Source organism: Panthera uncia, assembly GCF_023721935.1.
Source record: "Panthera uncia isolate 11264 chromosome A3 unlocalized genomic scaffold, Puncia_PCG_1.0 HiC_scaffold_12, whole genome shotgun sequence".
Lineage (NCBI taxonomy): Eukaryota > Metazoa > Chordata > Mammalia > Carnivora > Felidae > Panthera > Panthera uncia.
Window position 1 is genome coordinate 18,901,885 of NW_026057579.1, and position 26,380 is coordinate 18,928,264.

General features: G+C 46.4%; 1 protein-coding gene across 4 annotated transcripts in view; it reads right to left on the reverse strand.

Annotated features, from left to right (window-relative positions):
* Positions 1-26,380, reverse strand: part of DPYSL5 (dihydropyrimidinase like 5) — a 100,715-nt gene that overhangs the window by 54,084 nt on the left and 20,251 nt on the right. For 2 of the 4 annotated variants that reach the window (XM_049652425.1, XM_049652428.1), the window contains exon 2: positions 1,830-2,094. In XM_049652425.1, the coding sequence (XP_049508382.1) occupies positions 1,830-2,090 (261 nt within the window). In that variant the 5' untranslated portion in view covers positions 2,091-2,094. Of the gene's footprint in view, positions 1-1,829; positions 2,101-15,384; positions 15,504-26,380 lie in introns of those variants that run through there. The other 2 variants (XM_049652426.1, XM_049652427.1) reach the window with 2 other exon arrangements.

Here is a 26,380-nt window from a genome sequence, read left to right on the forward strand (position 1 = left end):
GCCTTACTCACAGGCCCTAGGGGAATTCTCAGAAGAGAAAGTAGGAAGGGTCTGCCTACTGCCTCTCTTCTCTGGGCTCTGCTAGAATAGGCAGATTTGGCCCTGGATTCTAGAGTATTAGTCCTGAGCCCATCCTTGCCTTAGAACCGGCTGGGCTACGGCGACTGTGACTCCTCACAGCTCAGCCGTCCGGGGGTCTGGTCTGCTGCTCCTGCAGCAGGATGGGAACGTATCTTCAGGGAGACCTTAGAGGCCAACTGCCCTGTGACCCCAAGGCCAGCCTCTGCCTGCCCGAGCCAGACTCCTCAGGGGTGGGTTTGCAGAGCCTCATCGGTCACTGCCTAGCAGGAGCCTCTGAACCCCCAGGAAAATGGATCCTAAGGGGAGACACCTAAGCATGGGAGAAGGGCTCCCTGAGAAGCCCCGGTAGAGCAGAGGCGGCATTTTAGGGTGGAGGGCTGTGGGGATTTGAGGCTGTGGGCCAAAGTAGGACAGAGGGCTAACTACAGCCCCTGGACCAGTAGCTAGTGGATCCCTTTTGCCCGGAGAGTGTTAGAGGCCAAGTCCTTTATTAGGTCAGACAGTAGAAGGGGCTGCCTCCAGGGTCAGGGACTTGTGGTCCTTGAAATTGATTTAATTCTACATTTAAAAAAATCTTCAGGGGCACCTGGGTGGCTCAGTCAGTTGAGTGTCCGATTCTTGATTTTGGCTCAGATCATGATCTCCTGGTTCATGAGTGTGAACCCCACATTGTGCTCTGTGCTGGTAGCACAGAGCCTTCTTGAAATTCTGTCTCTCTCTCTCTCTCTCTCTCTCTCTCTCTGCTCCTCCCCTTCTCTCTCTTTCTCTTTCCCAAAAATAAATAAACATTTTTTTTTTTTAAGAAAAGGTAAAAAACCTTCATAGGTAACTTTGATGCATAAGCACTCTTCACTTATTCAGTCAACAAACATTTACTGGGTAGTTATTCCGGTTCTGGTCAGTGCCAGGATCTGGGAAAGCAGAGGAATATCATCAAGGCCATAAGGAGCCCATACTCTGGTGTTCAGGGAGAGGCTGGCATGTGACAATGCAGAGGAGTGACAGCAATAACAGAGGTTCGGGAGCACAGAAGGGTAAAAGAATCCACACGTGACTTTTTTTGCAAAATGTTAATTTCCTCCTAATTCATTTGGTTTTCGTATTCTGCATTCAGCAACATACCACAGCTCTGGCTCAGCTCAATAACAGTATATATTGCCCACGAAAACTCCCTCTAAAAGAGGCTCCACTACCAGGTTTTTTGTTTTTTTTTCCAGCTGTTTTTAAAAATAATGAACAAGCTAGGAGAGATAATCCAAGATCGCTAGCCATGTTTGTTTCATAATTACTGCCATTAAAATCATCTAGAAGAAGCATATCTATTTTTCACAATCTTTGGGGAATTAATTTAGCTGATCATCCATAAAGGAGTTCTTCAGATCAATACCACACTCCCCGTCACATACATGCATAGCAACAAACACCAGCTATAATTCTCTTCTTCTTCTAGGTCTGCATTACATGATGTAACCATATAAAAATAAAATCAGTTCCCGGCCTCGGCACACGGGTAAGTGATGTGATCGGTAAAACAGGCCTACATACCTCCTTTTCGGTAGCCATGGAGATCTATGACATCTAGCCTAGAATTTCCTACGTCAGCTGCCACAGTGGCCCCATGAGAGCACCCTCGTCCTTTTAGCAATACAGCAGGGGCATCCTGTTCACATGGGTCTAGTCTGGAGCAACCCCACAAACAGAAGAAACCGAAAGGGAAGGAAGGCACCTTCAGCGAACAGGAACATTACCTTGGTCCCGTGGTAGAAGTCGTCCACGCATGTAGCGTTCATGAAGGTCTGATGGAAGTGGGTGCTGGTGTCAATGCCTCCAGGGATCACCAACTTCCCAGTGGCATCGATCACCTTGGCCCCTCCGGGGATCATGAGCTCACGGCCCACCTGCTGGATGATGCCATTCTCAATGTAGACGTCAGCCTCGTGGGTGCAGTCATCGTTCACCACCTTGCCTCCCTTGATGAGAATCCTCACGCTGCCTGAATTGGCAAGCATGTTCCTATGGAGGGTGAAAGGGAGGCACCAGTCAAGGTCAAAGTCCCTTTTCACTGTAACCAAGGTCCCACTTCTTCCTATCAGAGTCCAAACCCCATGGGCAGAGTAAGTGAGCAGGGAGGGGGAGGAAGTTTCCCCATGGCCTGAGAACACTGGTCCTACAACCAGCTGGGGTCACAAGCCTCCCACTGACCTCATAGTGAGACTTATTGGGAATCACGACACAGTGGCAGTAAGGGTGCATCCGGGGTCCAAAGAAACATCAGTGTCTACCTTCCCAAAATGATGTGTAGGTTCTAAAGCATTTTCCTATCTACTGTGTTGTTTTAGTCCCAGAACAACCCAAGGAGTGGCATTTTACCAATCAGAAAGCTGAAACTGCTGAGTAAGGGATTTATGGCTTCTCAGTAGCCAAGTCAAACCACAGGTCTTGTGTGAACAGTGTCCCCACTGTACCATATGGTCCCAAAGGTATCAGGGGCTCCCGGGGCGTGTCTCACAGAGCCAAATTCTCCAAGCCTCACAGTTGTTGAATCCTTGTCATTCTTCAGGTGGATTCGGCTCCAGCTGGCTCTCCCATGTCTGCCTCAAGGCCACTACTACCACATTAAGCTCCACAGCTGGCTGCACACGAATAAGCTCATTGGCAGAGCCTTTGCAAAGCACCTGCACTAAAGCTCCACCCCCAGAGATTCAGCTTTATGTGGTCCAGACTGGGTCCCCCAGAACCACTATTTGAAAAAAGGTTTGTGTGTGGGGGGGGACGCCTGGGTGGCTCACTTGGTTACGTGTCTGACTCTTGGTTTTGGCTCAGGTCATTATCTCACGGTTCTCAAGTTCGAGCCCTGCATCGGCCTGTGCATTGACAGTGCAGAGCCTGAATGGGATTCTCTCTCTCCCTCTGCCCCTCCCCTGCTCGCCCTCTCTCTCTCTCTCTCTCTCTCTTTCTCTCTCTCTAAATAAATAAACTTATAAAAAAATTTTAGGGACGCCTGGGTGGCTCAGTTGGTGAAGTGTTGGACTTTGCTTCAGGTCATGATCTCCTGGTTTGTGGATTTGAGCCCCACGTCGGGCCCTCTGCAGTCAGCAGAGCCGGCTTCAGATTCTCTGTCCCCCTCTCTCTCTGCCTCTCCCCCACTCGCGCTGTCTCGGTCTCTCTCAAAATAATGTTTATTTATTTATTTTGAGAGAGAGAGAGAGTGAGTGAGCAGGGGAGGGAAGGGCAGACAGAGAGGGAATCCCAAGCAGGCTCCGCACTGTCAGCGCAGAGACCAATGTGGGGCTCGAACTCATGAACCCTGAGATCATGACCTGAGCCGAAACCAAGAGTCAGATGCTCAACTGACTGAGCCACCCAGGCACCCCTGGAACCACTATTTTTAAAAGCTAGAGAACTTTACCATATGCTTAAAGAAGAATTAATGCCAATCTCTTCCAGAAAACAGAAGAGAAGGAAATGTTCCCAACTCATTTTATGAAACCAGTATTCCTCAGATACCAAAGCCAGACAAAGACAGTGCCAAAAAAAAGAAAACTATAGGGTAATATCCCTCATGAATATACATTAAAAAGTTCTTAACAAGGGGCACCTGGGTGGCTCAGTCGGTCGAGCATCAGACTTTGGCCCAGGTCATGATGTTGCAGCACGTGAGTTAGAGCCCTGCATTGGGCTGTCAGTTCTGAGCCTGCTTCAGATCCTCTCTCCCCCTTTCTCTGCCCCACCCCTGCTCACACTCTTGTCTCTCAAAAATTAAAAAAAAAAAAAAAGTTCTTAACAAAATATTAGCAAGTAGAATTCAGCAACATGTAAATAGAATTCTACACCATGTAAATGGGATTTATTCCAGGGATGCAATGTTGGCTCAATATTTGAAAATTCAATCAATGTAATCTACCATATTAACAGGCTAAAGAAGAAAAACCACATAATCGTATCATTTGATGCAGAAAAAAACATATGACAAAATTCAACATCCATTCGTGATAAAAACTCTCATAAAAGTAGGAATAAAAGTTAACTTCCTAAATTTAATAAAGAACACCTCTGAAAAACCTATAGCTAACATAAGACTTAATGATTAAAAACTGAATGCTTCGGGTGCCTGAGTGGCTCAGTCGGTTGAGCATCCAGCTCTTGATTTTGGCTCAGGTCATGATCTCACAGTTCCTGGGTTTGGGCCCTACGTTGGGCTCTGTACTGACAAGCTCAGAGCCTGCTTGGGGTTCTCTCTCTCCCCCTTTATCTGCCCCTCCTTGCTCGTGCTCTCTCTCTCAAAAATAAATAAGCATTAAAAAGAAAAAAAAAAAAGGTTGAGTGCTTTCCGCCTATAATTGGAAATAAGGCGAGGGTGTCCACTGGAAATAAGGCGAGCATTCCACTATCACTGCTAGTCAACAAAGGGAATTCTAGCCAGCACTATAAACGAATGAAATGAAATAGAAGTAGAAATATATTTCATATAGATCAAAAAAGAAAAAAATAAAACGGTCTCTATATGTAGATGACATGATGGTCTATGTAAAAAATACCAAAGAATCTACAAAAAAAAAAAAAAAATCTCCTAGGGGGTGCCTGGGTGGCTCAGTCGGTTGAGCATCTGACTCTTGGTTTCTGCTCAGGTAGTTAGTGATCCTGGGGTTGTGGGATCAAGCCCCACATCAGGCTCCATGCTCAGCATAGAGGTTCTCTTTCTTAAGGTTCTCTTTCTCTCTCCCTTTGCCCCTTTTGCCTGTTCGTGCTTTCTCTCTTAAAAAAAAAAAAAAACAAAAAAAGCACTCCTAGTACAAGTGAGTTCAGCAAGAATGCAAGATAAAAGACCAACATAAGAAGTTAGTTTTTCTATATACTAGCAATGAACACATATACATGATGCAAAAAACTTTAAATGCATAGGCATAAATCTAAGAAAACATATACAGGATTTGTATGCTGATAACCACAAAATGCTGATGAAAGAAATCAAAGATCTAAGTGAGTGGAGAGACATACCACGTTCATGGATTGGAACACCCAACATAGTAATATATCAATTTTCCCCTAATGGATATACATGTTTAATGTAGTTTGTATCTCAGCAAAAATATTTTGTAGATACAGGCAAGCTTATTGTTAAAGTTTATGTGAAATGACAAAGCTAAAATAATTTTGACAAAGATGAATAAAGTGGGAGGGATCGGTCTACCTGATTTCAAGACTTACTACATTGCTACAGTAATCAAGACTTTGTGATATGAATGGAGGGATAGACACAAAGATCAGTGGAACAGAATAAAGACCCAGAAATATCCCCATGCAAGTATGGTCAACTGATTTCTGACAAAGTTACAAAAAAGCAATTTGATGGCGGTGGGGGGGAAAGATAGTCTTTTTAACAAATGGTATTGGAGCAATTGGATATCCATAGACAAAAAATAAACCTTGGCTTAAATCTCAAATTTTATAAAAAATCAACTCAAAATGGAACATACAATGAGTGGCCACGTTTGACCACTAACCATTCTCTTCCTCTTGGAACTCCCTTCCATTAGCATTAAATGTGGCCATGCAGTGGAGGGGAATAGGGACCACAAGGAGATCTTGACCAGTTTTGGAGATGAACAAGTCTTTGATAAATGGTGGTTGAAGGCAAGTTTGTGGGAATTTGTCAATTCTTTGTGAATAAAAGAAGCCATAAAATGGGCTGAGGAATATGGCTGAGGTAAGGTACCAATTTAGGACAGAGAAGACCCAAGATTTTTCAAGCAGCTAGGAAAGAATCAAAGGAAAGACTGAAGTTCTAGGAGAATAAGAGATTATTTGTGATGTAAGGTCTTGCAGCATGGGAAGAATGACAGCCATCATCAATGGAAGCCAGGTCCCTGTCAACTTACATAGTTTATTTTATTTGATCCTTCCAACAAATCTTTGAGGAAGCTATTATCATGCCCATCCACAGAAGAGGAAACAGACTCAAGAAAGGCTAAGTTCAAGGCTCATAGGAAGAAGATATGTGAAGATGCAGAAGAGGTAAGAATATACAGCTGTTCTCTCTGTACATCTGGAGGCAGGAGCTCCTGGGAGCATCGGGGAGCAAGAGGCTGTGAGCAGAGTGGGGGATGTATGGGGGAGCCACTGTGGGGCTGGAGGTGTGAAGGGGGAGGTACACAGGGGAAGGGGTCAGTGCTCAGACAGCTGCGGTCACGGTGAGCGAATCAGAATTCCGTCCAGGGAGCCCACTTTGGTTGGATCTACAACTCTCCTGACCCTTAGGTATCTGAACAGAAATGATTTTCATTTAGGCCTAGAAAATATAGGACAAAGTTTGGCCAGGGGGACGGAGACCTCACCATTGCAGGGTCTCCCCAAGGCTCAGATGAAGCCCACCTTTCTACTTGGTAAACTTCTCATTCCTCGGGACCCAATTCAATTGTCCCCCTTTCTGAGAAGGCTTCCTGACTCCCTGCCCCTTCATAGACTTCATGGTCCTGGAGTCTATCTGCATCTGTGAACTGAGGTCCTCCAAGTCAACAGTATAATCAATGATCATTGTTTCTGTTCCCTCCTCATCCCCAGCCTCCTGTATACGATACTCAAAACCAGTGAACAAGTGAATGAATGGCCTTGCTGCACTTGTTGCACCCCCAACATGATCAGGTGGTTTAAAGCAGTGAATGGTAGGCTGTTCCATATTTGTTTCCTGGGATATCTGGCAACTTTACGTTCAGGATAATGCTCAGCTTTCGTCACTTTTCCAATACAGCAAAAACCTGTGGACAGAGCCGAGGCACCAACAGATGTCCTCTTCTTCTTGCCATTTCATTTGCCTGCCACCAGATAAGCTGTGGGGAGGCTGTGTCCCAGGATGAAAAGGCTTTAGAACCTGTTGAAGGAATACCTCTTGAAAGGAGGTAAGTCAGCTATCTGGAGATCTTAGCCTGCTCTCCTAGATACACTTGATTAAGCAGTTTGTTTTTGTCAAGATGACCAGTCTGGAGTGCCTGGAATCTCAACACCAAGAAAGTTTCTTGGTGCCTATTCACAGCGTCAACCACCAGGCTCTCCTGCTGTTAGGAGGGGCTGGCCCTTTGGGGGGCTGCTGCTGGGGCAGTGCTGGGGAACAACACAGGTGTTGGGAGTGGACCGCAACAGCTGTTTCCCAGAAACATCTGCTCCCCACCAGGTATCATTCCAAGCTCTGGGGAGAAGGGGCCCCTCTCCTAGTGAGGAAGGTACGGGGCAGAGAGGCGGCAGTGAGATGGGAAAATGGGACTGGAGAGATGGGAAAATGGGACCGTCGCGGCCACAAGCTTATTGCCTGAAGCTGGGAGGAAGCTGAACATTATTTCAGATCTTTTGTCCTAAAACCTGAAAGCTGGAGTTTTAATTTAATATGCAACTAGGAAATGAGTTTGTTCTCAGGTGATGGACATAAGCACTCTGGCCAAAAGAAACCCGGAGAGCCTAAGAGATGCAATCTCCCTCTCTCTCATTACGAAGTCAAGGCCAAGTGTGACCACGAAAGAAGAGACGCACCTTCTCAGTTTGCACTAGAAGAGGGAAGTGATGGTGGTGGTAGGGGCAGCCGAAAGAAGACACCCCCCCGCCCCAGCCCTCTGTGCAAATATATAATCCTCACCTTTTAAAGCTACTTTAGGGCAAGAGGAAAAGTAGGAATATTTATGCTGGCAAATTGTTTATGTCAGTGTTGTAAATGAGAATATTGACTTGCTTATTAATCTAGAACACATACTTCAGAGTATACACCTGGAGGGTCGGGACTTTGAAGGGCGATGCGATAATAAATTACTGGGGATTCTTGTCCTAGCTTTGATGCTGCCGTCAAAAGCCAAGGGTATCTTCTTTAAGAGAAACGAGAGCCATAGCTCTTGGTAAGCTAACACCCCGTGTCTGGCATTTTCCATGCATTCAACCACGGGGCAACCCTGAGAAGTGGGAACGAGGCAGGAACATTAGCCCCATCTTAAGAGGAGGAAACACAAGTTTTGGAAATTAAAGGCCACACCACTCCAGGAGAAGGATCGGGTTCACAGTCAGGTCTATCTGAGTTTAAAGAAAGGTCATTAGAGTTAGCTCTGGATGGAAGAGTTACAGGTGATTCTTATGTTATTTATAGTTTTCTGTACTTTCAAACTATATACAATAAACTTGGGTTACCTTTCATAACCTGAGAAGTTATGTTGAGAAGCTTTTTTGTTTTTTTAAAGCTAAAAAGAAGCCAGAGGCATCCAATGTGACCCTTCGTTCAGGTGGAGGGCTCAGTTCCTCCCGATGCCTCCTCTATGGGAGGAGCGGGTAGAGCTACTATCGACTGTAACACTCAATCCTTTCTCTAGAACCCTTGGGTTGGGTCCCTGACCCAACCTGTCTTTTCGTCTTCCTTGTAGAAATCCATGAAGGTTAACCCAGCTCTGAAGGGACTGGATTCCCAGGATACCTTTAGAGGGAACTCATTCTCAGAACGTAGAGGACCCTGTTAATAATGTTAACAATTAGTGCACACCTCCTGTACACTGGGCCCTCACCAACCCTGTCACACGCATGATCTCATCTGATCCTTACAATGCTCTGACGTGGATACCATTATTGCCCCATTACTGCCACAGAGATGGCTGAGGTTTAGAAAGTTAAAGAAACGTCCTCAAGGTCACATAGCTAGCTTGTAACAAAGCAGGGGTTGAAAGCCAGACACTTGTCTAGAGCTGTTGTGGACCGTAAGTTTGTGTCCTTCCAAAATTCATACGCTAAAGCCCTAACCTCCAGTGTGGCTACGCTTGGAGATGAGCCCCTAAGCAAAATTTTAAGGCTAAAGGAGGTCATAAGGTGCCGTCCTGATCCCACAAGGTTAGTAGAAGAGACACCAGAGGGCTGAGTCCCCAACCCACCACCCCCATGTGCTTTGCATAAGCGCTGAAAAAAGGCCCTGTAAGAAAGGAGCTGTCCACCAGCGAGGAAGAGAGTTCTCACCAGAAACCTACCACACTGACACCCTCATCTTAGACTTCCAGCCTCAGAACTGTGAGAAAATAAATTTCATTGTATAAGCCCTGCAGTCTGTGGTATTTTGTTGTGGCAGCCTGAGCAGACTAACACAAGAGCCGACATCCCTGGCCATGAGCCATATGCCAACATGGAGGCCGTGCGACCCAGAGCCTGGATCTCAAGCCACCTGGTGGAGCCACTTCGGTGGATGCTCTGAGCTCCTTCCCCCACCCTCTGGCAGACTTTCGGCTTCAGACTAGGGACTGCTGTCATCAGAACTGCCTGCGGGCGGGCCTTCAGCCTTTTGGGGCGACTGAGGCCTCAGAACACTCTAGGGCTGTGCTGTCGTGTTTGGATAATATCATAGCACAGTTCCTCAGTATACTCACTCCCTGTCCGTGATGCTTTCGGAGACTGTCTTTTTAAAATGAACATTTGTGTGCACTAAAATACTCTAATTGGGGCACCTAGGTGGCTCAGTTGGTTAAGGTCTGACTCTTGGTTTCGGCTCAGGCCAGGATCTCACGGTTCCATGAGTTCGAGCCCCATGTTGGGCTCCACACTGACGGTGCAGAGCCTGCTTAGGATTCTCTCTCTGCCTCTCTCTTTCTCTCTCAAAATAAATAAACTTTAAAAAAATACTCTAATTTCATTCTCTCTAGTGGGTGACAGAGACACAAATTGTGTTACAGAGCAACTAAAGTGTAAAGGATATACTTCTTGTCTAAAAACCTGAAAACAAAGTTAACACATATTGGTTTAGGGGCACCTGGGTGGCTCAGTCAGTCATTTAAACGTCTGACTTCGGCTCAGGTCATGATCTTGAAGTTCATGGGTTCGGGCCAAGCGTCGGGCTCTGTGCTGCCAGCTCAGAGCCTGGAGCCTGCTTTGGATTCTGTGTCTCCCTCTCTCTCTGCCCCTCCCTGCTCACACTCTGTCTCTCTTTCTCTCAAAAATAAATAAACATTAAAAAAAATTAGCAGGTATTGATTTAAAAAATTTTTTTTAAATGTTTTTATTTATTTTTGAGACAGAGAGAGACAGAGCGTGAGCGGGCGAGGGGCAGAGAGAGAGGGAGACTCAGAATCCGAAGCAGGCTCCAGGCCCTGAGCTGGCAGCACAAGCCCGACGCGGGGCTCGAACTCACGGATCGTGAGATCATGACCCGAGCTGAAGTCGGATGCTCAACCGACTGAGCCACCCAGGCACCCCCACAGGTATTGATTTAAACTGGGTGTCTCTGACCCGTGTACCAGAGACCAGAGCTGTGAGTGAGTGAGCTGGCTGTGTGATGATTGATGGTGAGACTATCTTGCTACACCAGTATCCTCCCCCCCAATTTTAGATTTCCAAATTGTCTACGTGGCCAAGATGCCTCATCCCACCTAGTCTCCCTCACCATTGACGGTTGACACTCATTATGCTTCTCACCTCCCCCAGTAACCTCATTAGCGCCACCTTCCCACAGATTTCCCTGCTAGTCTTTGCTAAACTAAACGGAAGAAAAGATGTTCTGGTGTCTTTTTCTGCAGCAAGCCTTCTGTCTGTGTACAGACGAGTTGGTGAACATAATGGGGTAAGGGGGTGGGTGAGTGGGGAATATACCTTGGCTCCCTTAGGAGAGTCCCTCAGAAGGGAAAAGCTTTGAGCACAATTGTGCCACGGGCTATGGCGGTCTTTCCCTCTGTTCTGGCGGGGGCAGTATATTCAGAAAACATTCTTATCCATGGTCATGGTCAGTATCAGATTTACTTACTTGTGATGCTTCAAATCACTCATTTATTCCAAACACAGTTACTGCGTAGACAGAGCCCATGTCTGGCCCACTGGCTTGCCATATAGGCTGTGGACTGAATGTTTGTATCACCCCCAAAATTCATATGTTGAAGTCCCAATCCCAAACATGATAGTATCTGGAGCTGGGGCCTGTGGGAGGGAATTAGGTCATGAGGTTGGGGCCCTCATCAGAAGAGACAGGAGATCTCTCTCTCTCCCCCACCCCTCTCTCTCTCTCTCCATCTCCTGCCTGGGCCCCCACCCCGTGCAAGGACACAGAGAGAAAGGTAGTCATCCGCAAGCCGGGAGGAGAGTCCTCACCAGGAAACAAATTGGCCAGCACCTTGATCTTGGACTTCTTAGTCTTCAGAACTGTGGGGAATAATTTGTTGTTGTTTAAGCCAGTCTGTGGTATTTTTATTATAGCGGCCTAAGCTAAGATACTACATTAGAAATGAACATTATCATCAAATCATCATTAAATGACAACTGTGCCTTAAAATAGATGTCACCTCCTTTAAGGACTTCTGGCGGTATTCCACATTCCCATTTGTCTAACCAACAACTCTGATCACCCAGCTATGTTGTCTATGCAAATGAAAGAATTCAAACCACATGGCTGTCCTCCCAGGCAGAAATGGAAAAATGCCAGATAGTCAAACGGTATTAGAAGGAATAAATCAGAACTATGGAATTCTAGAGCTGCATAGATTCATCAAGTCTACCCTGACTTTCCCTTCAGTCCCCGGACTTCACCAACGGTGACCTTGAATAGAAGGGAAGCAGTCCAGCACCAACAGGGGGGCTGGTAAACTGCAAATGTGGAGATCTGAGGAATTCTACAACATATCTGGGGAAGCAACGATGCCTTCCACGGCAAGATGGTGGATATCTTTGATATGCCAAGATTCATCCAACTGTATGCAGCTTGTATTCCCCAATTTCCTAATTCCATGGCATGGATTTCTCATGCTCCTGAGCCAGTGCTGGGGCAGAGACAAGGTGATGTGCAAGCTGGGGAAACAGCTCTGTCTAACCTGGGAGTGCAGTCTTTCCTGAGAAAGCCTCTTTACGTTTAAAACAGTGACAATAATTGCTATTTGCTATCTAATAACTGTCTCGTTGGATAAAGGAAAATTTCCTGCACTGCCCACCCTTCTGCCCCGCTTAGTGCTGTAAGCTGTTCCAGGGCAGAACTGCACAGCGGGGGGATCCTGCCGGGTGGACAGTCAAGGTTATGGCAGCTGCTGCTTCTCGCTCATGAAATGCACACAAGCCCATGCTCCTAAAAGGCGCACAGGGTTAGCCCTGCCAAGGAAATGCCAACCCCAACACTGTGTCTTGAAATTGCCTGTGTCTGTCATCACCTTTTCCAGCTCCCCTGTGCCTGCAGGGAGGTGCGAGACAAGGAGAGTCTGCAAGGTCTGTCCTGCACAGCTGCCTCCTGCCAGCAGCTCAGCTGGAGGATGCCGGGGGACTCTGGGGCTCGACAAAGACACATGGGGCCAGAAGGGTGCCAAGGGGATCCTTCTTGCATAAAGACCCTAAAACTAACTTGTTAAAGTGGTGCCTGGGTGGCTCAGTCCGTTAAGTGTCCAACTCTTAATTTTGGCTCAGGTCATGTTCTCTTGGCTTTTTTTTTTTTTTTTAAGTTTATTTATTCATGTTGAGAGAGGGACAGAGAGAGAGGGGGACAGAGAGAGAGTCCCAAGCAGGCTTTGCGCTGTCAGCACAGAGCCCGACGCGGGGCTCGATCTCACAAACCTCGAGATCATGACCTGAGTCGACATCAACAGCCGGACGCTTAACCAACTAAGCCATCCAGGTGCCCCATATGTATTTTCTTTTTAATAGGCCTTGGTTTAAGACTCACATGTCCTCTTTTGGTCAAATCCAAAGAAGAATGTGTGATTTTACAGACGCTCGGTCACTGTGATATGAAGGGACGTGCAAAGCAAGAGCTACACATCCACCTTGTGACATGAAGGACCTACTAAGCCAACCCTAATGGTAAATGGAGTGCTAACTGGAGGGGAAGGAGAAGCCAGTTCTGGTCACTGGGGCTACACTGAATGATGTGGCTTTTCCTTTGCTCCAAGCAGGTAACATTTGCCAAAGGATCAAAAGGCAATATGTGGCAGTGGTTAGAAGACAAAAAAAAAATACACAGCTGCTTTTCTTCTTCTGATCAGCATACAGGAAAGAGAAACAGAGCAGGGGGAAAGCCGACCCTAAAGGGGGGTTGGGGACAGGTGTGTGGGGGCGGGGCATTGCCCTTATAGCATTCTGGGATGGTACTGGAAGGGGATTCTCTTTGAGATGATAAATGAGAACAAATGAAAGATTCAGCAGAACACAAAAGCCACAAAGGGAAGTTTAAGGTGAGTGGGAAACAGCCAAGGCTGTAAGTTAAATACATTTCAGTGTTTAGTAAACTGCCTTTCTAAATAATACAGCACTAAATAATTCTTAATATGAAAGCCGTATAATTTTATCATTCTTAATTGGCTTTATCGACTCTTGAGTAGATTTAAAATAGTAGTTCTAACATACGTGTCAGGTATAAAGAAAAGTGACAAACACCTGTGAATTCACCATTGTCACTACTGTTGAAGTCCCCACACCTCTTTCGTCCTACCCACCCCCACCCTCAGACATAACCACTTCCCCAGTTAATCTGTATGGACTAATGATAAATAACAATTAGGTGACAAGGAAAAATAAAAAAGACAAGATCACAGTTGTTCCCACCCCATGACCTCCTCTCCCCAACATCTCAGGATCACACTTCACCTGCCTTATGACGACTGACTTGTTCATCACTTAGTACCGTGCTTTCTAAGGTAAGCAGGAATCTGGAACCTATTCCATGCTAATAATGAGGATGTGAGTGCGTTTTAACATCTAAATGCCCACTGACCATTCCACTAGCATGTTCCACAGGCACATGCACTCAACCTTTCCAAAACCAGCTGCATCATTCCCAATGGCCCACCCAGAAATCTGAGACTCTTCCTGAATTCCTCTCCCAACTAGGCCACTGTCAGCATCGAGGGCTGGTCTGAGTGGTGGGCCTGGTTTGGGTCACCTAGGAGTTTCGTGCAAAATGTCTTGAGGGATTCTGGAGACGGAACTCAGCCACGGGGAAGGAGAACTGGGTAAAAGGAAGGTAAAAGGGGGATCTGGGGCTTAGGCATCTCCAGGGACTAGGGGGGGACCTGGAGGCAGGAAGAAGGGCCAGTCAGGCTGAAGGGTAGCACACAGAGGGCAGAGGCTGGACAGGCTGTGGCCGATGTTATGCCCACCCCGAGTCACGCTGGACCCTTCAACCGGTAGCCGTCAGCCATAAGAGTCCAGCACCCGGGCCACACTGGGAGGGCAGGCAGGCAAAGAGGACCCATCTGTCCATAAGATGGGTGAGAGTGTGGTGAACAAAGGCTTCTTCTTAAGAAGGGTTAAAAACAAACACACAAGCAAACAAAGACAAAGGAGCTGCTGTAGCGAAGCCCAAGAGGTGGGCCTGGCTTCTGGGGAAGGTGTACGCGGACCCACTTGGGGGGAGTCCTTAGGCTAAGATCCAGCAAGAAGTCTTAATCCCGTGGCTTCATCCGACCTGGCCTGGCACAACGTGGCCACGCGCATTAGGGCAGAGAGGGCAAAAGTGAAATTCCAAAGGATTAGCCCAAGAGGGTGGTAAGCAATGGAGCCGCAGACCGCCTGTTCCAGGTTAGCTGTGCGAGAAACCGGGCAGTTGTGGGAAGGGGAAGCTGAGTGCTTGCGAGCGGGCATGGCGCCGCGACAGAACAGGCCGGCCGTGTGGCACCAGGTGCACGAGGCCCATGCCCTTGCTCCTTTCAAGTGCTCGCCTGCTCACTGAGGTCAGGGGGCTTTCGTTTGAGGCTGGGGGAGACCGAGTACCAGCAAATACCAGTAAATATGAGTCAATCCCCACCTGTGAGCCCAGCTAGCTGCTCCAGGGCCCCGGAAGAAAGTCAGGGAGGTGTAAACACGCTGGAGACAAGGGTCCCAACCTCTGGACTGAGGCTTCAGCCAGAAAACACCAGGCTCTTGTGACTGCTAGTCACCATCACCAGCATAGCCCTTCCCCAGGCGGGCCTTCTGGCAGATTCCTCAGCCCTGCTGTGCTTTCCAGGCTCTCACCAGCTGTCTCCAGGCCCCAGAAATAATTCCATCAGCTCTCTTGGAAGGAGACCAGCTGCAGCTCAAGGGCCCCCAGAGTGGCTGCTTCCTAGAACGCCGGCCAAAGGACGGAGAGGCCAGCGGCCACTGCCAGAAAGGGGGGTGGGGAACGACTCTTCTCTGTCTGAGACCCCCATTCTCAGGTGGGGGGTGTAAAAGCAGGAGAAAAGAATGCGTTTTCCTAACTAAAAGTATCCCAGGGGCACCTGGCTGACTCAGTCAGTGGAGCACGCAACTCTTGGTCTCAGGGTTGTGAGTTCGAGCCCCACACTGGGTGTAGAGATTACTTAGAAATAAAATCTTAAAACATAAAATCAAATCAAAGAAAAGTTGGGGCACCTGAGTGGCTCAGTGGGTTAAGCATCCAACTCTTGATCTCAGCTCAGGTCTTGATCTCAGGGTCTCCAGTTCACACCCACCTTGGGCTCCACGCTGGGTATGAAGCCTACTTCAAAAAACTAAAATAAAAAAAAAATAATAGTAAAATAAAATAAAATAAAATAAGAAGTGTCCCAAACCTGGGCTACCTGATAAACTCTAGATTTGGGATAGATACTAAGTGAAAATACACAAAAATTCTACCTTTTCTTATTTATTTATTTATCCCTTTTAAACTAAAACTTGATATGAACTAACTACCGCCATATATAACATCTCCCCAACAACAATTGAAGGAAAAAGCAAGAGACAAAATAGTAAATACAGTGTAAGTTCCTTAAGAACTTTCAAAACCAGGCAAAAGTGAGCTACAGTGTTTAGGCATAATGTTGAAGAAAGAAGAGAAACCAAAGAAAGGATTATTATAAAAGTCAGGGTGGGTGGTTATCTCTGGAGGGTAGGGAGGGGCTGTGTTTGGGCAGAGGCACCTGGTGGGGAAAGCTTCTGGAGAGCTGCAAATGTTCTAGTCTTTCAGTTGAAAAGGGTGGGAGTTACACAGGTGTTTGCTTTAAATGACTCTTTAAATTAGACATTTTCTGCGCTCTTCTGTATGTATCTCATAAAACTCTTAAAAAAAAAAAAAAAAGAACTCCATGTCAATATACGGAATGATATGCAATGTGTTACTACAATTATGTAAAAATATCACACACACAAAACAGACCAGGTGAGGGGTGACTGGGTGACTCAGTCGGTTAAGTGTCTGACTTTGGCTCAGGTCATGATCTCGTGGTTTGTGAGTTCAAGTCCCGCGTCAGGCTCTGTGCTGACAGCTCAGAGCCTGGAGCCTGCTTCAGGTTCTGTGTCTCCCTCTCTCTCTCTCTGCCCCTCCCCCACTCACACTCTGTCTCTCTCTCTCTCAAAAATAAACATTAAAAAAATAATTAAAAAAAACAGACAAAGGGAGAATAAATAACGAGGTTTGTGTTTATGAGATTATAGGTGATCTTACTCCTCTAATTTTTCAAACTTCCTATACAATATTATATAGATTTTATAATGAAAAATAATAATGGTAACTTAAAACTACATAAATTGTTTTATACTGTTAGGAAAAAAATTGAAATAAGGTGCAAAAAATGTTTCCTTTTCTTTTCAGGAAATCTTGCCATCATCCTGCCACCTCCAGGGAAATTTCCTAAAAGGACTGGGCTTTAGGACAAACCAATCTCCTTCCTTACTTTGACTCCAATAGATTTTAGAACGACACAGACTTTTTTCTCTGTGATGTGAGACTCCTTCAAAGAGGTACCTCACATTTCATCTTGTGCCGCAGATGTGTTTCCAGCTCTCTCCCCCAAATGAAGTGCTTTCACCTGCCATTGACTTTTCACCGATAACGCTTCCGCCCAGGCAATGACATCTTCCTTCCTGCGCCTGTGGCTGCCAGCTGCCTTCTTATGGACCTGATTCACCTCCATCACTAATGTGAAGAGGTACTTTTACCTTAACCCAGAATCCCTGGAGCCTGAAGAGCAAATCTCCCCAGTGCTTGTAGCAATAGATGGCTAATGGAGCCCAACCTTGGGGAGATGGGCAGAAGGCGGGGAACCACTGTGAGCTCCATCATCTCCCATGGGGAGGCAAATTCTCATGGGTGATGCCCCCAGGCTTGTGTGGGAAGCACCATGCCTGCCTGGAATGGCAGGCCGGGCAGGCAGTCCTAAGAGGCTTGAAGGCAGGCCTGGGGTGAATATAATCAGCTTCCTTCAACTGGGGCAGTGAGGCCACTAGCCTGTGTCTGCATTTCAGTGGCCTGTTTTACAGCAGCCAACAGGAGCAAATGGGGAAGCAAAGGGCGCGAGGGGGCAGGAAGAGGAAATGGAGGGGGGGATGGGTAGAGCAGTGCCAGGAGCCCTGAACTTGCCTTTTCGCTTCTAGCCACGTGACTAACTGTTCCACACCCGTCTTCTCAGCTGTAAAGTGGATGTCAGCACCATCAGCCCATCGTTACCACTGAGCTCTTTGTGTGTCAGGCTCCCACATAATTTCATAGAGATCTTACAACTGCCTGTGAGGTGGTTAGGCATTATTATCCCCATTTTATAGCTGGGGAGACTGTGGGTTGGAATTCATCCGTACTAGACTGCAGCTCCTTGAGAGCAGAGCCCAGGCATCACTTTATCCTTCTAAGGGCTCGGCATGCAGAGGTGCTCATTAAATGCTAGCTGAAGGAAGCGAGGGTTGGCAGAGAGAGCGGGGTAGAAGCAGTCTCTGTGCACAAAGGGTTAGCCACAGTAAGGAGCTGTTAGCAACAGGAAGGAAGGCTTCTCCAAAGAAGAGTTCCATGCTGGTTGTGAGGGCGTTTGGTACAAAGCTTAGGGCAGAGCAACAAAGCTGGCGTTGGCCGGGCTGAAAAAAAGACAGGAGGCAGAATAAGCAGGTATGGGCTCGGCACAGCCAGCAGACAAACTGCCTTGGGGCCAAGAGGCCAGACTGGGCTGAGCAAGCAGCTTGGGGAGCCAGGGTATGAGGTCAAGGAGCACAGAGCAAGAGGCCCAGCCTTCTGAATGAGACCCGTGTGGCCCAGGATGACTTGGAGCACGGAGAGCAGGATCCTGAGTCTGGCCAGGGGATGAGCACGTGGTTTGGGGGCTGATCTCCCCGCTTGTCTGCCTGGCACAGGTTGAGTGGAGGCTGAGAGAACGGGGACTATGGTAATCCGGGCATGAGGATATGGTGGGCTGAACTGGTGGTGCCTATGGAATAGAAAAGGAGCAGGGCCGAGAAAGGACTGAATGCTGGTGGGTTCTCCGGAGGAAAGGGAGAACAGACTGGGGAAGACAGTAAGAATGGAAGCACGGGCGAACAGAGCAGAGCAGAGAGCTGGTGTGGACAGATGGAGACCAGCTGTCGAGGCATGCCTGTGCTTTATGGACGCCCAGGAACGAAAGCCGATTTCAGCTTCCCTCTCTAGGAACCCTTTAGATCAGTCAGAAGATGGCAACTGACCCAATCAAGGTAAGGAGATGGCAGGAGCAGGAAACTAACACCTACTAAATGCTACTCAGTGTGCTAAGGCTCTTAACACATGGCATTTAATGGAAACAACCTCACAATTGCTCTTGGAGATGAGGGGCTGTCTCCACTTGACAGCCAGTGACTGGAGGTAATGACTAGTCAAGGTCACACAGCTTCATGGAAAGGAAAAGGAGTAGAGGTAATTCTAAACACCAAATAATACAAGGATCAAAAGGTCTGACTGTGCTAATGGGCTAACCTTCTGATTTATTCGTGCGTTGAACACTTAGGAGACACTTGAGACAAAACACTCTACTCAGGCATTGCCAGTTCTACCTACTAAATCTGCTCCTTATCCGTCCTCTCTCTCTTTTTTAAGTTTATTTATTTATTTTGAGAGCGAGAGTGTGAGTGAGAGAGGGGCAGACAGAGGATCCCAAGCAAGGCTCCGCAACGTCAGCAGGGCCTGACGTGGGGCTCGAGCCCGCGAGCTCATGACTTGAGCAGAAATCAAGTCAGCCGCTTAACCGACTGAGCCACCCAGGCGCCCCACTTACGTTTTCTTTTTTCTCCGAACCAACTGCCTCGGTTCGGGCCCTATCATCTACCTGCATTAAGATGATATCACTATGATCTGGATACTTCTAACTGGTCTCCCGGCCTCCACCCTGTCAGCATACTGAGCTTGTAAGTTGCCAATAGGATCACAGAGACACTCGTAGCACCTACGCGGTACTATACTAAGTGCCAGATACTGCACTGACCCCCGACGAGCTCCCAAGTTTGGAGTGCAAAGAAATGCATGAACAAAAAGTTCAATATGAGTTAAGAGAAGGGCTGTGTCAGTACCAGGAAGGGGGGTGGGGGGGCGGGCGGGAGAAGCACTTCACCCTGAGTGGGATAGAGGACTGCTCCTCAGAGGAGGTGCCTTGGACATCAGTCTGACGGCTGCTTAGGAGTGCACCATGGGGGGCTGGGGGAGCCAAACCTGAGCATTTGGCTCAGGGCGGTGTGACAAAAGCAGGGCGATGTGATCTAGCTGGGTGCCTTCAGGATGGCTGGTGTATTTGAGGAGCCCCAGGAGCCCCAGCCACTCAATGCCTGATGGGACACACTCAGAGTGTGGACTCTAAGGCTTGCTGGGAGGGCAAGCAAAGAAGTGACATGATTAGATTTGCATTTTACATAAAAACTCAAAGGACAGGGGCGCCTGGGTGGCGCAGTCGGTTAAGCGTCCGACTTCAGCCAGGTCACGATCTCGCGGTCCGTGAGTTCGAGCCCCGCGTCAGGCTCTGGGCTGATGGCTCGGAGCCTGGAGCCTGTTTCCGATTCTGTGTCTCCCTCTCTCTCTGCCCCTCCCCCGTTCATGCTCTGTCTCTCTCTGTCCCAAAAATAAATAAAAAACGTTGAAAAAAAAAAATTTAAAACTCAAAGGACAGAGTATTAGAAGGAAACACAGAAAGATATGTTTATAAATTTTGGATGGGTTAAGGTTTTTAAAGCATAATCCAAAGCCAGAAACCGGAAAAGAAGAGATTGATGCAGGTGTGACTATAGAACAACAACAAACTGTAATACAGCAGAAGATGCCACAAAATACTTTTAATAAAGACAAAAACTGGGGCACGTGGGTGGCTCAGTCGGTTAAGCGTCCGACTTCAGCTCAGGGCATGATCTCACAGCTTGTGAGTTCGAGCCCCGCGTCGGGCTCTGTGCTGACAGCTCGGAGCCTGGAGCCTGCTTCGGATTCTGTGACTCCCTCGCTCACTGCCCCACCCCTGCTTGTGCTCTCTCAAAAATAAATAAAAAGATTAAAAAAAAAAAAAAAAAGACAAAAAACTGGTTAAGACATGTTTGCATGGTTTAAGAGAAAGATAAGTACTCCAGTAGAAAAAATAGGCACAGGAGGGGTGTTTAGGTGGCTCAGTCAGTTAAGCATTCGACTCTTGATTTCGGCTCAGGTCATGATCTCAGTTCGTGGGTTCGAGCCCCGCATCAGGAACTGCACTGACCGCGCGGGACCTGCTTGGATTCTCTCCTTCTCCCGATCTCTCTCTGCCCCTCCCCACCTCATATGCTCTCTCACTCAAAAAAAATAAACTTAAAAAAAAAAGAAAGAAAAAGTAAGCAAAAAATATAAACAGGAAATCCGTGGGGATGGGGAGGGCGTAAATAGCTCATAAGCAAATGAAAAGACGTTTGTCTTATTAAGAATCCAAGAAATGTGAGTGAAAACAAGAAAATTACATTTTTCACCTGTCGTAATGGCACAGAAAAAAGAGAATAATGCCCACGGGGAGAGGAGCATGCACTCTCATACGCTGATACAACCTTACCAGAAGGAAATCTAAAAATCTACATGAAAACTTAAAATGGGCATTCCACATCTAAGAATTTCTTCTAGGAAATAATCGGACCATTGCACAAAAATGGATTATGAGGGTGTTTCGTTATCATAACATTATATATAATTATATAATTATTCTGCTGTTATAACAGCAAATGATTTGAGAACAAGGTTAGGGTGTGTCAGTGTAAGGGCCGTTTCAATAAATAATGGTACATTCACACACTAGAAGGCGATGCAGCCATTGAAAAGGATCATGTAGATCTTTAAGTACTGACATGGGATGTTATATACGATACAGTACTAGGTGGAGAAAACAGATTACAGAACCAGACCCCATGGTATGTGCCTCTGGTTTTGTGTATATAGGTGACATCTCATATATATTTGAATATATATGAACATGACCTCTCACTTATACATAAACTTCACTTACATACGTATGTGAAAACTCACATATATAAACAAGCTTTCTGCATAAAACACTGGGAAGGTTATTCACTAAATTAGTGACTGCAGTTGTCTCAGAGAAAGGGACTGCAGCAGGACTCAATCTCTCTGCACTACTTGATTGTGAAAATGTCTGTATCATAAACCAGCTGTGGAATCGACAACAGCCCCGGTCAAGGGGGCAGTAGTACAGAACACACTAGAGTAGGCTCTGAGGAAGTCTGTGCCAGGACGGGCAATTCACTAGCAAGTTAACGTCTCTCGTACATTTATTCAACCACCATTAATAGGTACGTCTAACGGCCTATTGGATCCTTCTAATTTAACGTCTCACTGGGCCTCCCAACGGATCACATCTAAAACTGAGCTCGTTACACTCGGTCTCCACTCGGCTCCTCTTCCAGTGTCTCCCATCCCAGGGAAAGACACCCCAGCTCCCACCGCAGGACCGAGCCAGCAGCAAGGGCGAGGAGAGCAAGTGATAGTTCCACAGGCCATAGCACGCAGCCCCCTTCCTCCTTTTTGTTCACTGGCGCCCCAGACGAGGCAGTGTCTTCTCAGATGGCTGCTTAAAGGAGCAGAACACCCTCTCAATCCCGGCCCATCTGGCTGCTGCCTTCCACAAATGAATGGGTGGAGACAGGGACCAACTGACTGACTGGGTTCAAAGGGCTTTTCCTGGTGGTTGAGTCTGAAAATGTGGAGATGCCCTCATTTACTTAAACAAAAAGAGGTAATGAGCCTTCAGAGGCAGGGAGGACCTGCTGAGTAACTGTCAACAGAAGGGATGAAGTCTCCATCTTGAAACAAGTAAATGGGAGCACATGGTTGTCCTCCCACCTAATTCATCCTGAATGCTGGCATTTCCTCGTTTTCTGGTTCACCTGCTTCTGCCAGAAGAGAGGTGGGGTTGGAACTGATGACAGATACCCAATTACTTGTATAAATACTTACAGTTTATTCCCTTCTACTCTTCGGAAGAGCTGGCCAGATTCCCTTGGTTCCCAGTCCCTGCCAGCCTCCTCCCCACCCCCAGCCCAGGCCGAGGACCTATTCCTGAAGGCAAATCTGAAGGCTGGACGGCTCAATCGGTTAAGCATCTGACTTTGGCTCAGGTCATGATCTCATGGCGCATGGGTTCGAGCCCTGTGTCGGCCTCTGTGCTGGCAGCTCAGAGCCTGGAGCCTGCTTTGGATTCTGTGTCTCCCTCTCTCTCTGCCCCTCCCTTGCTCATGCTCTGTCTCTCTCAAAAACAAACATTAAAAATCTGTTTTAAAAATAAAGACTGGATCCAGAGGCAAGGGAAACAAAAGCAAAAATGAACTACTGGAACGTCATCAAAATAAAAAGCTTCTGCACAGCAAAGGAAACAATCAGCAAAACTAAAAGGCAACCGACGGAATGGGAGAAGGTATTTGCAAACGACATATCAGATAAAGGGTTAGTATCCAAAATCTATAAAGAACTTATCAAACTCAACACCCAAAAAACAATCCAGTTTAGAAATGGGCAAAGAAGACATCCAGATGGCCAACCGACACATGAAAAAAATGCTCAACATCAGGGAAATACAAATCAAAACCACAACGAGATACCACCTCACACCTGTCAGAATGGCTAATAACATTAACAACTCAGGCAACAACAGATGTTGGCGAGGATGCGGAGAAAGAGGATCTCTTTTGCATTGTTGGTGGCAATGCAAGCTGGTGCAGCCACTCTGGAAAACAGTATGGAGGTTCCTCAAAAAATTGAAAATCGAACTACCGTATGACCCAGCAATTTCACTACTAGGTATTTATCCAAGGGATACAGGTTTGCTATTTCGAAGGGGCACGTGTACCCCGATGTTTATAGCAGCACTATCGACGATAGCCAAAGTATGGAAACAGCCCAAATGTCCATCGATGGATGAATGGATAAAGAAGGTGTGGTATATACACAACGGAGTATTACTCGGCAATCAAAAGGAATGAAATCTTGTCATTTGCAACTACGTGGATGGAACTAGAGGGTATTATGCTATGCAAAATTAGTCAGAGAAAGACAAATATCGTATGACTTCACTCATCTGAGGACTTTAAGGCACAGAACAGATGAACACAAGGGAAGGGAAGCAAAAATAATATAAAAACAGGGAGGGGACAAAACAGAAGAGACTCTTAAATATGGAGAACAAAGAGAGGGTTACTGAAGGGGTGGTGGGATGGGGAATGGGTTAAATGGGTAAGGGGCATTAAAGAATCTACCCCTGAAATCACTGTTGCACTATAAGCTAACTTGGATGTAAACTGAATAAATAAAAATAATAATAATAATAAAATAAAAAAATAAAGACTGGAGCCCAACATGCTCAAGATTAGGACACCTGGTGCTTGCTTGACAAGCCCTGACTGAGCATCAACTTTTGTATATATCAGTGAGATTTTGTATACATAAGTGTCCTGCTGAGGACTGGACCCCAGACTGCACATCAGGTACCTGATTCCCTGTTTGGTAATGACCTACTATCTCGTGGCCAATAGGCTGGCACACGCTTCCTGTTTGTTGCCTGTCCCCTTCTCCAGGGAATGGAAGCCTGCCCATCCACATCTGAGGCCTCTCCACCTGCTGCCATGCTCTCCTGACACCAACGCTCTCCTGGTGACACGACCTGGAGTGTGGACTCCTGTCCCTATGACTCAGGTATGTAAGTATATCCAAACCCTTTGAAATGTATACTGTAAGAGGCTGTCTACCATATGTAAATTGCACCCCAACAAAGCTGACTGAAAAACAAACGAAAGGGGTAACTGGATGGCTTAGTCGGTACAGCATGCAACTCTCGATCTTGGGAAGTGAGTTCAAGCCCCACACTGGGCATAGAGCTGACTTAAAACAAAACCAAAACCAAAACACATTTAACAGAGAATTGCTAAAGGGGGATCAGAAAAAAACAAGATAGAACTTAATAGGAATTACATTTAGTGCTAAGCTTCCTGGCAGTCGAAGCAGAAGTGGAAATGGTTTGGGAAGGAAAAACTTTCTATTACTGGATAAAAGGGAGGCCCTGATTTACCCACCAGGAAGAGCCTTTTGAATCCCAAATAATTCATTGCTCCCCTCCATCCAACTGAACATTTAAGAGAATGCTTTAGAGAAAGCAGATCTGCTCTCTATGTAGATAATTCTAGAAGGGATTCATTGGATTCCTCTCTAAGGAAAGTAAGAAACGTGACGGATATATTTAACTGCAATTTTGCAGAAGGTGCAGAAATATTTTTCCAAGCCATTTTTAATATAGAGCAAACATCAATAAAAGGTTGAAGAAATACCACTATATTTTTACTTAGAGATGACATTTCTGTGTTAAAGTGTTAAAGAGTCCAAAGGTGTTAAAGTAAAAGAGTCCAATTATCGGCTTTTATCTGGTGCTCCAACCTATGTTATAAAGAGAATGCAAACATGTCCTTTCCATCCTTTAACTGGTAATGGTAAGGAAGGTGTCTAAATAGTACTCCTCTAGGGGTGCCTTCCTGGCTCAACCAGAAGAGCAGGTGACTCTTGATCTCGGGGCTGTGAGTTTGAGCCCCACGTTGGGTATAGAGATTACTTAAAATTAAATCTTTTTTTTTTTTAATGTTTTTATTTATTTTTGAAGCAGAGAGAGACAGAGCACGAGTGGGGGAGGGACAGAGAGAGAGGGAGATACAGAATCTGAAGCAGGCTCCAGGCTCTGAGCTGTCAGCACAGAGCCCAATTCGGGGCTCGAACTCAAGAGTGTGAGATCATGACCTGAGCTAAAGTCGGACGCTTAACCGACTGAGCCACCTAGGCGCCCCCAAAATTAAATCTTTAAAAAAATATTACCCCTCTAGTGGGGCCGCTGCAACCCCAGCCGTCACCTAAGCCAAATTCGTGGTCCTTTATTTCCTCTCCCCTCAGCCTGGTGTTTCACAATTGAGAAAAGTGTGCACAGATGGCTTTAGAAGGTATACATATTTGGACATAAAATGGTGTTGGATCATGAGCTCTCTTTCTTCAAAATTCTATTTATTTAGAGGCGCCTGGGTGGCTCAGTCGGTTAAGCGTCCGACTTCGGCTCAGGTCATGATCTCGCAGTGTGAGCTCAAGCCCAGTGTCGAGCTCTGTGTTGACCTCTCAGAGCCTGGAGCCTGTTTCCGATTCTGTGTCTCCCTCTCTCTCTGCCCCTCCCCGACTTGTGCTCTGTCTTTCTCTATCAAAAATAAACGTAAAAAAATTTTTTTAAATTTCATTTATTTATTTATTTATTTTTATTAAAAAAATTTTTTTGAAGTTTATTTATTTTGAGAGAGAGAGAGAGCATGAGCATGGGAGGGGTAGCGATAGAAGGAGAGAGAGGATCTCAAGCAGGCTCCACGCTGTCAGCGCCCTGAGATCATAACCTGAGCCGAAATCAAGAGACGCTTAACTGACTGAGTACCCAGGTGCCCCCATTAGAATTCTTAATGCGTTTATTTTGAAATGGAAAATAATGGAATTGAGAAGAGTCAACAAAATTATGAAAAGGAATACTACGGGGTAGGTGAAGGACTGTCCTAGGAATATTAAAAGATGCTATAAGAAATTACTGTCATTAAAACTGTGTGGTGTCAGCATATGATTACACAAAAGATGAAAGGAGAAGAAGAAGGTGCCTGGTAACAGATTTCAATTAAATTTAACAAAAGTGGTATTTCAATTCGGAGGAGATAAATGATTTACTTAATAGATGGGGCCGGCATTTCTGGCTCTTTGTCTGGAAGAAAATTAAGTTGGCTCCCTACCTATAGCCCAATCTGTAATCCATCTGGAATTTATTTAAATGTAAAACATAAAGCAATAAAAGTATTAAAAGCAAGCCCAGGAAACTACTTGTATAATTGAGGAGTGGGGGAGCCCTTTTAACTCAGTCTGGAAACCCAGAAGCCATAAAAGAAAAGTCCCATTTCTGACTTTATATGAGTTTAAAAAATTGGTAAAGTAAATGATATCATAGAAACAAAAAAAAAGCCGGGGGTGCCTGGGTGGCTCAGTCAGTTAAGCATCCGACTTGGGCTCAGGTCATGATCTCAAGGTTCATGGGTTCGAGCCCCACATCGGGCTCTGTGCTGACAGCTCAGAGCCTGGAGCCTGCTT